The sequence below is a fragment of the Urocitellus parryii genome, chromosome 8 (genome assembly GCF_045843805.1).
Source record: "Urocitellus parryii isolate mUroPar1 chromosome 8, mUroPar1.hap1, whole genome shotgun sequence".
Classification (NCBI taxonomy): domain Eukaryota; kingdom Metazoa; phylum Chordata; class Mammalia; order Rodentia; family Sciuridae; genus Urocitellus; species Urocitellus parryii.
The window spans coordinates 99,862,625-99,876,913 of NC_135538.1; the positions used below are offsets into that span (position 1 = coordinate 99,862,625).

Genomic DNA, 14,289 nt, shown 5'->3' on the forward strand with positions numbered 1-14,289 from the left:
TTCTGTAAATATGTACAATTATTCTGTATTAGTAATCCCAGAGACTCTGGAGGCTGAGGCAGGAGGATCTCAAATTCAAGGCCAGCCTCAGCAATTTAGTAAGGCCATAAGCAACTTAGCAAGACCCTATCTTAAAATAAAAAATAAAAAGTTTTTGAGATAGGGTTAGTAGTTGAATGCTCCGGGGTTCAACTCCTAGTACCCAAACAAAGAAGCAAACGAAAACAAAAACAAAAAATGAATAAACAGAAAACAAACAATTATTATGTATCATTTTAAAAAATAAAAAACACATAAAACTTTTGTAATTCCAATGTAAAAAATTAGGAAGTTAGAAAATAGCAATTGGCTTAGTTTTATTCTTTGCTTCACTTTCTAGGTATGGTCTCTTTATATATCCTAAATTTCAGCCACCTTGGGACAATGATTCTGGCCCCATTGTGCTCCAAAACTTCATGGTTTGGGGAAGTGCAGGTGGTGCCCAGGTAAGTTTCATTAGCTTTTTGAAAAACTAAAGCTGTTTCTTGTTTTATTCTGACAGTTTATTACATACTTCTAATGAATGGTATGATTTACTGGTGAGGGTGGCACTGACATGTCACAACACCAATGGCATCAGAGGTGTGTATGGAGTAGTTGAATGAACAAAGTCTTGTCGGTCATGTAGGGTTAGGTCATTTACTCTATGGGACTTTTCAGCAACCCCAATAGAAAATAGGATTTAATAACCAGCATGAATTAGGGATTTTAGAGGTCCATCCATTCTTCCTTTCCCATACCTACTTGCAGATAATAAATCAAAGTATAAAATATAAAATTTGTCAATGTCACATAGTTGCTTAGTAGCACAAGCAGGTACACAGTCCAGATACATTGTTGCACACCGGATACTTTAATATCCTGAGTAATGCCTATACCTGTCTTAGGAAGAAGCATGGCTCATCATGAGAACACAATTCCAGCTCAAGCTGCCATCCTTACTTTAATCAATAAGTTGAACTTTCTTCATGTTTAATCATTTATGTTTTATTATCACAATGATTTTTTTAAGAAGACACTTGTATGTTCAATGCTATTAGCAACATATAAAACAATCCAGGGGGGCGTTGATGCTGTATGAATTGCATATATTTGGTCTCTGAAATCTGGTCTTAGAAAGATATATAAATGAAAAAAAATGTTTATAGCACATTCATGAAATAAAATAAAATCATATAATTAGCTCACAAATATTTATTTTATATATCCAACAAGAAGGAGACACTTGTAAATAAGGAAAGCTCAAAAATACATCATTAATATGAATAACTGGAAGACTACCACTTGCTTTTGGTAGTTTGTTTTTATTTCTTTGTGGGGGGGGGGTGGTAGTACCAGGGATTGAACTGAAAGGCACTGGACCACTGAGCCACCTCCCCAACCCTATTTAGTATCTTATTAGAGACAGGGTCTCAATGAGTTGCTTAGTACCTTGCTTTTGCTGAGTCTGGCTTTGAACTTGCAATCCCTCTGCCTTAGCCTCTTGAGTCTCTGGGATTACAGGCATTTGCCACCACCACACCTGGCCTGTTGTCATTTAATTTTATGAAACACTTTGTCTCCCATAAAGGATGAAAAGTTGACTAGACACACAGGTTTACAGTCTGTGCTCCCTGTCCTTGAAGACATCTCCAATGAAACAAGACCATTAAAAGACATTTATTGAAGACAGTTTTTATTTTTTATTTTATTTTATTTTACTTTTTAAGGGTCTGCCATCAGGAATTCTAATCCTGTGAAAGAAAAAATAGGCCCATACAGATTGAGTTCTTGTGCACTTAAGTTTAGTGAGTCAAAGGGTTCAAATAATAAGAAGGTCTTTGGAACTTCACTCTTATGAGGAAAAATAAAGAAAACTAAATAAAAAGCATGATGGCAGGGAATTTAGAAAGTGATCATCTCCAAAATAATCCTGAGTAAAGAATCAAGATTTATTCTTCCCAACTTGAAAAGTTACTACAAAGTGATGATAATCAAGACAGGTAATGGAACAAGAGTAGATAAACCAAGCAATGGAATACAGTTGAGAGTCTAGAAATAAGCCCCTAGGTTTATGATCAAATGAATTTTGATGAAGGATGCTTAGACCACTCAATGAGGACAGGAACAGTAACAGTCTTTCCAAATGGCATTTGGACAACCAGTGCGCCTCATGCAAAAGAATGAAATAGAATCCTTTTCTTGTACTATTTACAATTGGCCCAATGAATCAAGGACCTAAATGTAAATGCAAAAATTATAACACTCAGAAGAAAGCATAGGGTAAATCTTCTGGACTAAGGATTTGTCAATGAATTCTTAAAGACAACACCAAAAACACAGGTGACAGAAAAAAAAAAAGCAGATAAATTGGACTTCATCAAAATTACGAAAATTTAGTGCCACTATCTAGACATCCTATGTTATTTTACTCAACTAAAAATCAAAAATAGGGAAGGCTACAGAGGTGAAACAACCTATAGAATGGTAGATTATGTTTGCAAATTATGTAGTTTAAATATATAAAGATTACTGTTAACTGCTATAACTCAACAACAAAAAGACAAATGATCCAATTAAAAAATGAAGGTAGTGATCTGAATAAGCTCTATAAATAAGCTCTATAAATAAGCTCTATAAATAAGCTCTTCAATAATCACATGGAAATATTTTTTTGTTTTAGTTTTTATGATGCTGGCTGTTAAACCCAGGACTTCATGCATGCTAGGCAAACATTCTACCACTGTGGTCTGCTCACTACCACACAGGAAGAAATGTGTGACATCACTAGTCATTAGGGAAAGGCAAATCAAACACTAAATGAGATACCACCCCACACCTACTAATGTGTCCTGAGCAAAGATGATAAGTAGTTGATGAGGATGTGGAAAAATGATTCTTAAATACTTATGCTGGGAATTTAAAATGGTCCAGCCTCTTTAGGAAATATTCTGTTAGATTCTTAAATGATTAAAATAAAGTTACCATATAACTCATGAATTACAGTCCTAGGAATATACCTAAGAAAAATATTTTTAAAATATGTACAAAAAGAAACTTGTATCAAAATGTTTATAGCAGTATCAATATTCATAATAGCCAAAGGACAGAAACAACCCAAATGTTTATCAGTGGACAGATGGATAAAGTGTGACAGATTCATGCCATGGAAAATTCTTCACCCAGAAAAAGAAGTGAAGTACTTACATATGCTGTCATATGAATGGACCTTGAAAACATTATGCTAAATGATAAAAGTCAATAACACAAAAAAAGGCGCCCTATGTTATTTTCCTCAACTAAAAATCCAAAATAGGGAAGGCTACAGAGGTGAAACAATTAACACATACTCTAGGGGTGGAGGGTCGAGGATAATAGTAGGAATGGAATGAGGAATGATAGCTAAAAGGGCATGCATGAGCTTTCTTCTTGAACTGAAAACAAGGTTATAAAGTTGACTGTGGTGATGTTTGCCCATATCTGTGAATATAGTAGTACCACTGAATTGTAAAGCAAGTTAGGTGAACTGTATAGAATATGAATTATATTTTAATAAAGCTGTTTACAAAAGGATAATATTCTATGTATCTGGTTATGCAAACTCTCAAATGTTCCCATTTTTCTTTTAATGACTTTGAGAAAATCCTCCCTAACTTCTGCTTCATTGGTAAAATGGAGACAGTAATAATAGCTAAAGAATATTTGTTTTGAGTGCTAAATAAACCCCTAAGTACTAAGTTACAATTCCATAGGAGAAATAGTTCTAGTGAAATAGCACAGTAGAATAATAATCCTAATGTACTGTATATTTCAAAAAAAATTAGAAAGGTATTGAATGTTTTCTGTACACACACATGAATGATGATAAGTTTCTAAGGAGACAGATAAGCTTATCCTGACTTGAACCTTGTATACTTTATACATGTATTGAAACATCACATGACCCCTATAAATATGTATAATTTTATGCATCAAAAAATCATGATGATGATGACAATGATGATGACAATGATGATAACAGTAACTCCCTGAATATAAAATGCCCACAAGATCTTCCTGAATGCTCATGAACTCTAGCTATTATTATTGTGAGTTTCACTAAACAGGATTGGAAAGTAATACACTAATGTTGATAATGATGTCTCTTAAAATTATACCAAAAAGTGCCTTTTTCATCATCAAAACTACATTTGTATATAAATTTAATAAACTCCCATTATTTCTAATTATTTAGACCCAACTGTTATGTATATAGATACTAGAACAGAGTATTCCATTTGTAAAATTCCTATTTTTTTCTCATTGGATTAATTATATTTTATTTTTGCTAATTGATTTTAATTGATAAAAATTGTACATTTTTATCATGTACATTATCATGTTTTGAAACATGTATAAAGAATGTCTAAATTGAGCTAAATTGTACACTAACTCACATACTTACTTTTAGTGATGAGTACACTTTAGATCTGCTCTCTTAGTGATTTCCAATAATATAATGCATTGTTATTAACTATAGTCACCATGTTGTATAATCTTTCTCTTGAATTTACTCCTCCCACCTAACTGAAAATTTGTATCTATTGACTAACATTCCCATTTTTTGCTCCCCTCCTCCAAACCCCATTCTATTCTGTGTCTGAGTTTGACTTTTTTTTAGATTTCATGTGAATGGGAGTATGTGGCATTTGCCTTTCTTTGCCTGGCTTTTTTCACTTGGCATTAAATCCTTTGGATTTATCCATGTTATCACAATAATGACAGGATTTCCTTCTTGTTTAAATCTGAGTAGATCACATTTTCTTTTTCCATTCATTAAGTGATGGACACTTAGGTTGCTTCCACATCTTGGCTATTGTGAATGGTGCTGCAGGTGGATGCAGGTGTCTCTTTAACATATTGATCTTTTTTTCCTTTGGATATATATGTAGTGGTAGGATTTCTGGGTTACATAATTGTTCTTGTTTTTACCTTTTTGAAGAAACTTCACATTGTTTTCCATCGTGGTATACTAATTTATATTCCCTCCATCAGAGTGTAAGGGCTCCCTTTGCTCCACATCCTCACCAACCATTATCTTTCTCCTTCTTGGTTATAGTCATTTTGAAAGTTTTGCAGTGATTTTTCATTGTGGTTTTATGTTGCATTTCCCAGATGAGGGGTGAAGTTGAACAGAAATTTTCTATTGTGTGTAAATATGAAGCTGTATCTATTTGATGATATTGTTAAGATTTTTGAAACATTTCTCTTTTAATAATCTTAACCTTGAGGTTATTTTATTTCTTTTGTATGTAAAATTATCTAAGAGGTAAAATACTTGCTAAAGTCTCACAGCAAAAATGTTAATTCCAAACAAGTGATTTGACATTTCTACGTTAAATAAAAGTTGAAAAAAATACCTTCTTTTCATCAAGTTTCATAAATGCAAAGTAATTCTTCTAGAAGAGGGCAAATTGACAGCACACTGTTAAAGTTGAATTGTCTCTAAAAATAGGTGCATTTTTGCTATTGTATATTGGTTTCCTTTTCAAATCAGCACATTTCCTAGCTCATGCTAGGTGCTAGTTGGTTTTGAACATGAATGTATTTGCAAAACGGGAATATTTGTGGATGTCTATAATTAGGTAATAGCTGTTATCAGTTTTCAGCTCATACCATACCTACTTGTTTCAAGTAAACCTATGCCTTCAAAGAACTATCATTTTATAGAAAATATATATGTCATGCATAATGGAAATTTCAAATACAAAGACTGATTGACATGTAGAAGAATGATAGTATGATAAATCAAATTAAGGATACCTTAGCCTTAATTAATAAGAAACTCCCAGTAAAGGTATGATACTCTTTAATGAATAATTAATATATTTATTATTATAATTAACAAATTGGTTTTATTGATTACGTTAATGAATAAAGGGATGACTCTTAGTTTTAATAATAGTTCTGACCTGCACCCTGATTTTAAAGATGTTTGAACCAAAGCCTATGAGAACTTAAATATCTTACCTAAGATCATATAGTTAATACAAGACCAGTGGGATTCTTTCAACATTAACAAACTAATTTTGTTACTACTTGAGCACATACAGCCCAGTTGTCATAAATGTACATATGTACCATATGCTGAGTCCACACACAATTAATCTGTAGCCATGCTAAGTTATTTATTTTATATTTACAATTTGCTGACTAAACAAGTTAACATATACTGTATTGAAGAAAACGCTAAGCACTGAAGTTCTCGGATGCTGTTTTTCTGCATTAATTATGCACTTTTTGTGCACTGTAAAACTATTTTAAATAGGTGAAGAATCCACTCTGACCTTTCAACATATTAATTCTTTGAAGAGAAATGGAAAGTACAAAGGGGGTATAAACAAAGGGGACTAGATAGTGTGGACCTTGTGGCAATGTCTATATGGATATGCATGGATAAAAGTTGCTTAAAATGGCATGGAATGCTTATTTATATTAATTGATAATTAAGGAAGTTTCAGGAATACTATAAGACAAACCACACCTCAGACCTTTGCCGTAACATATGCTCTTATCTTATAGATTTTTAGAAGTAGCAATCTTCACCTGAAAAACTTCCAAGTTTATTCATGCAGAGACTTTGGAATTGACATCTTAGAAAGTGATGCAAATACTTCGGTTACTGACAGTTTATTACTTGGTCATTTTAACCAAAAGGTAAGTGCTTTAGTGTGATTGTTTATAGGTTGTCCATAAAAACAGAATTATATGTGCAGGGATCCCTGATGATCCATGATGTGTAATTTTAATACTATTCTTTAGTGGATCTTATATTTAACTGGTAAAAACTAGAAGAGCTTTTTATTTGTAACAGTGATGGTATTAACAATAAGATTCAAATATACACTGAAACTCAGGGTTTCAGTGTTGGGCCCTTATAAATAGTAATACAATAATAGCTAGAAGAATTCTTATTTGATTACATTTCAGGCTTACTATTAATTTCTATATTGAACCTAATAATTTAATTTTGTCTAACCGTACAAGGATTATGATATAGTATAGTTTCATATTGTCTCTCTGTTCCATGTTTTACCATTTTATTAATAAGACCCTTACTCCATTTAAGGTGCCCAGAGACTTAATCAGATAATATAAATTTACAGTTTGTTATAGTACAATAAGATTCTGTATGTATTCCCTAGCTCTTATTTAAGTATGAGTTCTACATAAAAATTAGACTATAGAAGATGTCTCCTCCACTGAATGGTCAGAATATCAGAATACAGATAAGACAAAGTATACTTCCCAAGGGAGCAGTCCTAGTTCTCCTTAAAAGAATTCAGACTACAGTAATCTCTTAGACTTTAGTCCTTTATGGAACTCCTATATTTTTGCTTCAGAAAGAGCCATCTGCATTCTAGCAATCATATTGTCTGAAAAATCATAGACAGAAGAGGCCTCCAACATTCCTGGGAACCATGGGAAAAACTTTCTCTTCAATTTGTTGCTGAATATGTTGTCCATTTGAAATTTAAATGATAATTATTGACTTATGCATCCACTGGAGATTATTACATAGCTCTAGATAGAAACACTATGATTTACAACACCATTTTCTTACTGAGATACATTTTTCTGTATTTGATTTTAAATTTTCCTTAGTTCAATTTATTTTAAACCATCCTTTCTGAAAGCAGGAACCTGGCATTTCTTCCTTTTCTACTATAGGGTCACCAACTCAAGGGATGAGTCTTTTCAGACTATAGTTTCCAAGAGAGGATTGCACTCAGATTTACATTTTGTGATACTGGTAGATCAAAGTCTCTTGAACTTTCCAGAATAACTTTAGAATAGATGCTAGAAACAAAACACCCATCAAATTGGATAACTGTCCTGGTAAATTAATGCTGCTGAATATCTTAATTGATGTTAAATAGACATCATAATTAAAGGGAGAGTGACATAAATTAAGATATAAATTATGATAAAAGGGTGCTTATCATGAGATAATCACAAATAATCACATGCCTGGGGTACAACTCACTAGGGAAGCAGTGCAGCTGAGAGTTTAAAAAAAACAAAAACTCTTTTAACAAGTGCAGGACAAGAGTCTTCTGATACAAAATGTTAAACTATTTTGTTCTAGAGAAATCTTAAATCTTAAATCCAAATCTTAAAGCTATGTGATTTCATAGCTCAGTGTTACCTAAAAGATTATCTGAGTAGAATTTCTCAATTTGCAGGTAAAGAAATGGAAACTTTGGGGAATCAAAATACAGCTCAAGGTCTCTGCCTAGTATTTCAGATCCAGGGATACTTTGATATCTTCCCAACTTCTGATCCAATAATCTTGATTATATATGGCAAATGGCTTTGCCATGAATATGCATTGGTGCCTACACCAATATTCTCTGAAGCATTCTCTAGGAGTGCCTAGCCCCAAGAATATGTCTGGGAAAGAAGATTAATTATGTCTATACTATGCTGCTTTCCATATTGTCTGTTTTCCAAAACCTTAAGTAAAACCTAATGTACAATATGAGGAATCTAGTTAATAAAATTGCATTGGCAATTAAAAAAAAAATAAATCAATGTTAGTTGATCTTGTAAAAAATAGTAAATATATGAGATAATGTGGTATTTGCTTCACTATAATAATCATTTTACAATCTATATGTATCCCATAACATCATATTATAAACCTTAAAGACACACAATAAAATTCATTAAAAAAAGAAAGAAAAAAAATACAGGTTCTGAGAAATTCTGGGATTAAAACAAGAAAAATATCCTTTAATTATTAATTAACACATTTCTGAAATTTATTTTGCTAATCCCATTATTACTAGGTATCAGTTGTTTGGAGGGGGCGGAGCAGGCGGAAGTACCTGACCTGAGGTTGTAGAACTATAACTTCAGCCTCTATCTCTCATTCCTGAGATTTCTATCTCTCATGCCTGACATTCCTTTAGGAATTAAGATTTTCAGAGGATTTGATCCCTTCCATGTATAGGCCTCTCACCCACATTTAATTTATAGCATTCTATTATCAGGGATTTATGTCCTCAAATAGATATCAATTTCTAGAAGAACTTTTTTTTTCTTATCATTAGAAAGGGTTTATTTGGTACTCTCACACCCAACCTATATAGATAGAGGTGTATAGAATATTTTAATTGACATGAAAATATGCACTGTGGCATTGCTGCACATCTCAGTCTGGTTGAGCAGTGTGTTGATACCCTCTCTCCTGACATTCAATCTAATTAGCATCCCCTTTCAGACTCAGAAATACCCTGATTTGGATTTAATCTATGGTCACCCTCCTTTTGAAGTATCTTTGGGGTGATTGTCTTTCTGTTGCTATTATAATTAATTTGAGCAGAAAATGGTACTTTTAAAAATATCTTATCAGGCATCAGGCAGGGGCTGATGGGGATGCTTTATTCTTTCTCCCTTTTCCCTGGCATTTAGTTTCCATTTTCACTTGTGGATCTGTCTCCCTCAATTTAGACCTTTCATCTTTTTGTTTCCCTAAAGTCTGGTGTAGGGCCCCCTCTCTTCTCATCATACTTGCTCTCCCTGGGAGAAATCTCATTTTCTCTTGTGGTTTCAATTACCATCTTCATGCTGATGTCTCTCATATATTTGCATTTTTTTCCTACCATCTTATTCTGTGCTTCCAGTTTTGCAATCCATTTTCTTTCTCTTTCCGACTTTTCTAACCTGATTTTTCTTGCATTGTATCTCTTTAATAGTTTCTCATTTGAAATTTATTTGTTCTGTTTTGATTGTCTTTGCTCTTGGCCTTAAGTTTTTAACACGCTTGCTTGTCTTAATGAAGGTCTAAATTACATTAGCACACATGAACGTTACCTGTGCATTTCAAGGACCTTCAACTGCTCAGCTTCTTTCTTTACCTTTTCATGCTCTGTGTTACTTTTCCCTAGTATTTATCCTACTTTTTAAAATAAATGTTTTGTGAAAATATAATATTTATGAAGAAAAGTGCATAAACCACAAGGGAAAAAAAATCAGTGGATTTTTATAAAGCAAACCAACCATGTAAATATCACCAAGATGAAGAAATAGCACATTATGGGTTCCTCTGACGCCCTCCTGGCCCCCTATTCCAAATCCTACCCATAACTCTACAGCCCGAGGGGAAGTGTTATACAGACTCACATTGATACATATTAACTTTTCTTTCTTTTAAATTTTATATCAAAGGAATCATAGAACATGTAACTCTACTTCACCTGGCTTCTTTGGCACAATACTATGTCTGTGAGATTCAACTATGTCTTTATTGTGTTCTAATAACTTATTATTCCAACCATTACATGCTATTCTATTTTATAATTATTCCAATCATTACATATCTTTCTGTTTTTAAAGGTATGTTACTATTGATGACTATTAGATTTTTTTTTTATTTTTGCTATCTTCTATCAATATCCTTCTACATGTCTTTTGGTGTACATGTTCATACATTTCTGTGGAAAATAAGTGAAGTTGTAAAATTGTTGATTGTAGAGTACCCCTTCATCTTTAGTGGATGGTGCCAGGCAGCCATGCAGATGGTTAGTGCTCACACCAGCAGAACCTGAGAAGGGTCTCCTCGTGTACCTTGGAATCTCTCCTTTCCATGCCCTGGAGATTTCCTTCATATTTCTATAGTGTTGGAATTCTTGGTCCTCATTCCCACCTCTTCCCTCCTTCTTTCTAGTTTACTTCCTCGTTTTGCTAGAGCGTAGCCTGTAGTAACTTTCCAGAGGAAAGGGAAGTTTAAAAGGTGAAAATTTTGAGCTACCTATAGAAAACCCCTTATTGGTACTTTGTTGGTTATAAAATTCCAGATGAGAGTTAACTTTGCCCTAAATTTTTGAGGGTAAACACTATTTATTCCAGCTTCTAGTCTCGAGGATGATGGTTTAAGATACTCAGATTCTGGATACTTTATATGTAACCACTTATGTTTTTCTTTCTTGGGAGCTTTTGGAGCTTTGTCCTTGTCCCAGTGTTTTACATCAATACCATGTTTTTGGTGTGGCCCTTTGTTCTAGCTACTGAGTTAGGTATTGAGTGGGCCTTTAAGGACTGAAAAATTTTACCCTTCCTTTTTAGGAAGTTCTATTCAATTATTTCTTTGATAACTGTCTCCCTTATATTTTCTTCTTTTTTTGCTTAAAATATTATTATTTGAATACTTGGCTATATAGATTGCTTTCCTAATATTTTTCTGATTTTTCATCTCTTTGTCTCTTTGTCCTGCTTTTTAAGATATTGCCTTAATTTTTCTATTCAGTTTTTTATTTCTGCTCTCCTATTTTTATTTTTTTTAAAGAATTCTCTTAAGGGTTCTTTTGTTTGTTTCATGGCTATACTTATTTCTCTTAAGTTATTAATGATGCTGTTTAAATTTTCCTCTGATCTCTACAGTATATCTGTCTCCATTTGGTGGGTTTTTTTTCTTTTTTTGTCCCACTGATGTTTATTTTTGTCACTGCTTTTCATGTTGAAAGTTTTTATAAAAACTCTACTGATTCTCAAAATGTAACTATTTTTAACAATGGAACAGTGAGCAAGTCCCTAAGAAATTGACTGAATGGGGTTTGTTGAAGTGCTTTTATGGGAAAGCTTAGAAGCAGCTTTTCTTTCACTTCAAACATTATTTTTTTTTCATTTTAAACTTTTTATTTAAACAATGATAGACCTGCAAAACAAATCTAGAATTTGTATTTTAAATTCATGCATTTTCTTTAAGGGTACTTGAGCATATACTGAATCCAACATTTTGTGATAGTTTATTTTTCTATATTGACTATGACAAACTTGACATTTTTGATGAATAATTCTCAGAATTTTAAACACATACAAATATATGTAACCATGACCACCATAGTCAAGATGCAGCTAGTCAGTTACATCACTCTGAACTCTGTGGAGCACCATCTTTGGACCCACAACCTCTTCTCACTTCTGACTCCTGGCAATTACTAATCTACTTCCTGTGGCTAACTGCCTTTTCGAAAACTATATAAGTGGAATTGACATGGCTCTCTAGGTGCCAAACCTCTGGTCCCTGTCCAGAAGTGGCAGAAGAAGGGAGGAGCAGTGGAATAAGCAGCTCATGTAGGTTGGAGTGCAGGTGGCAACCATGACCTGAGGTGTTCCTGAAATGCTGTGAGCCAAGGTGCATTGATGTTTACCCTTCAGCAATCAAGCCTGGGCACTGTATGGACGCCTGCTGCAGAAGCTGGCTCCATGCAGCAACATAGCCCAGAACCTGCAAGCACAGACCATCTCACAACCTCAATCTCCTGCTCTTTGGAGAAAATGGAAGTAGGCAGACCTGAAAGGAAGTCTGGTTTGGGGAGTCGACCAATAGCGGTGGTTGGGTTCCAAACCGTTATTTAAATAGAGTTGGACCAATAGCATTTTACTTCTGTCAAACCCTAATTAGCTTAAGTTTGAATCTATAGCAGTGATCCAAGTACTATATAAACCCCTAGACTTGCATTCTCAGAGAGGAAAAAACTTGATACCAGGTTTTGTATTGCAATGCACTAGTTGTGTTCCTGTTCTGCTCATAAATAAATCCTGCTATTACACTCAGTCATCCTTGTCTGTATACTTGAATTTTTGAATTCACAAGACAAGGACCCTGAAAGAAGAAAAATTGACAGTGAGCTGCAAGGGTCTGCTTCCACACTGGATGGTATGGCCTGCTATGAAGAGTTGCCTCTTTTCAGCTGCAGCTGCACCTGCTGGCAGAAGCAGTGAATTGAGTTTCATCTCAAAACTTTGTTTTCAGAATCATAAGGCACCTAACTTTTGGGAACTGACTTTTTTTCATACCCAAATGTGTTTGGGAAATCATGCGATTTGTTTCAAGTATCTTTTTTTTTTAAAATTATTTATTGTTACTGAGCAGTGATAGATGTAATGTGGTTTGTTTATCCCTCCATGTCTAAAAAAGCATTTGAGTTGTTCTTCAGATTTGGTGGTTACAAGTGGAATCATAACCATTTATGTCAGGGTTTTGTGTGAATGCAAGTTTTCATTTCTCTAAGGTAAACACCTTGGGGTTAAATTGTTACATCTTATGTGAAGAGTGTATTTAACTTTATAAGGAACTGCCAAACTGTTTTCCACAGTGGCTGTCCCATTTTGCATTCCACCAGCAATGGATGCATTTTAGTTGTTCCTCATCATCAGCACTCTTTTTTACTTAGCCATTCTAATAAGTATATAGTGAGTGTAACTTATTTTGATCTTAATTTGCATTTCCCTAATGAATATTATGTTAAACATTTTTTTCATGTGCTGATATTTCCACTTTATTTAGGGAAATGTCTTTTATTTTTTTATTTTTAAGATAAATTTTCTGTTTTATTGCTTGAGTTGTGCAGATTCTTTTTATATTCTGGTTCTAAGATCTTTGTCTTATATGTGATCAACAAGTATTTTCTCTTAGTTTGTAGTTTGTTTTTTATTCTTTTTAAATGTTTGTTTATTTTACTAATTATTACTATAATTCATAATTCATATTACTTTCTTTTCTTTTCTTAAAAAAATCACAGGGAAGTCTTTGTATGTCAGCTGGGATTAAAACTCCCAAAAGATGGGAGCTGCTGGTTTCTAACACAACCTTTGTTAATTTTGATCTCATCAACTGTGTGGCCATAAGAACCTGTTCAGGCTGTTCCCAAGGACAGGGTAAGTTTGAATAGACATGGGAAATGGTAAACATGGCCGATGTTCAAGTGAACATGATAAATAGTGGCAAATCCTTTGTGGGTCAATATTTCTTTCAGATCCAAGATTGCATCATTAGAAACTGTTACTCTGGCTTCTTAAAAGAACTCCTAAAGGAGGCCCAGTACTCCCATGTCTTTTGTGTAGTTCCCTATCTTCTGCTTGTCATGATGCCCATCAGATTCTATTAGTATGTTGCTGTATCTCAGTTGAATGCTGAGCTTCATAAAGGCTCTCTTGCTCAATGTTTTATTGCTAGTACATACTGGAGAGCCTGGTACCTAGAGAACAGTTCATTTATAATATGAATAAATGGACACATGGGCATAAACTCCACAGCCCCTTCTGAAGGAGCCAGTTCAAGTGCTTGATGTTTTCAGCAGCTTAATGCTTGATATATGCACAATTAGAGCCATAGCATTCTTGCTTACTTGCTATCCACATCTCAGAGGTGGTAAGAAATACCTTGGAGGACTCATGAGTGGAAGGAGGTAGAGAGCAATCTAGTTTATCTGATCATTGTAAACA

The 14,289-nt window shown here is 33.8% G+C and overlaps 1 protein-coding gene across 1 annotated transcript in view; it reads left to right on the plus strand.

The window, feature by feature from the left end:
* Pkhd1 (PKHD1 ciliary IPT domain containing fibrocystin/polyductin) overlaps nt 1-14,289 on the plus strand; it is a 426,978-nt gene that overhangs the window by 178,232 nt on the left and 234,457 nt on the right. Inside the window, exons 44-46 of the mRNA XM_026400889.2 lie at nt 380-485; nt 6,580-6,714; nt 13,587-13,722. Of these exons, the coding sequence (XP_026256674.2) occupies nt 380-485; nt 6,580-6,714; nt 13,587-13,722 (377 nt within the window). The remainder of the gene's footprint in view (nt 1-379; nt 486-6,579; nt 6,715-13,586; nt 13,723-14,289) is intronic.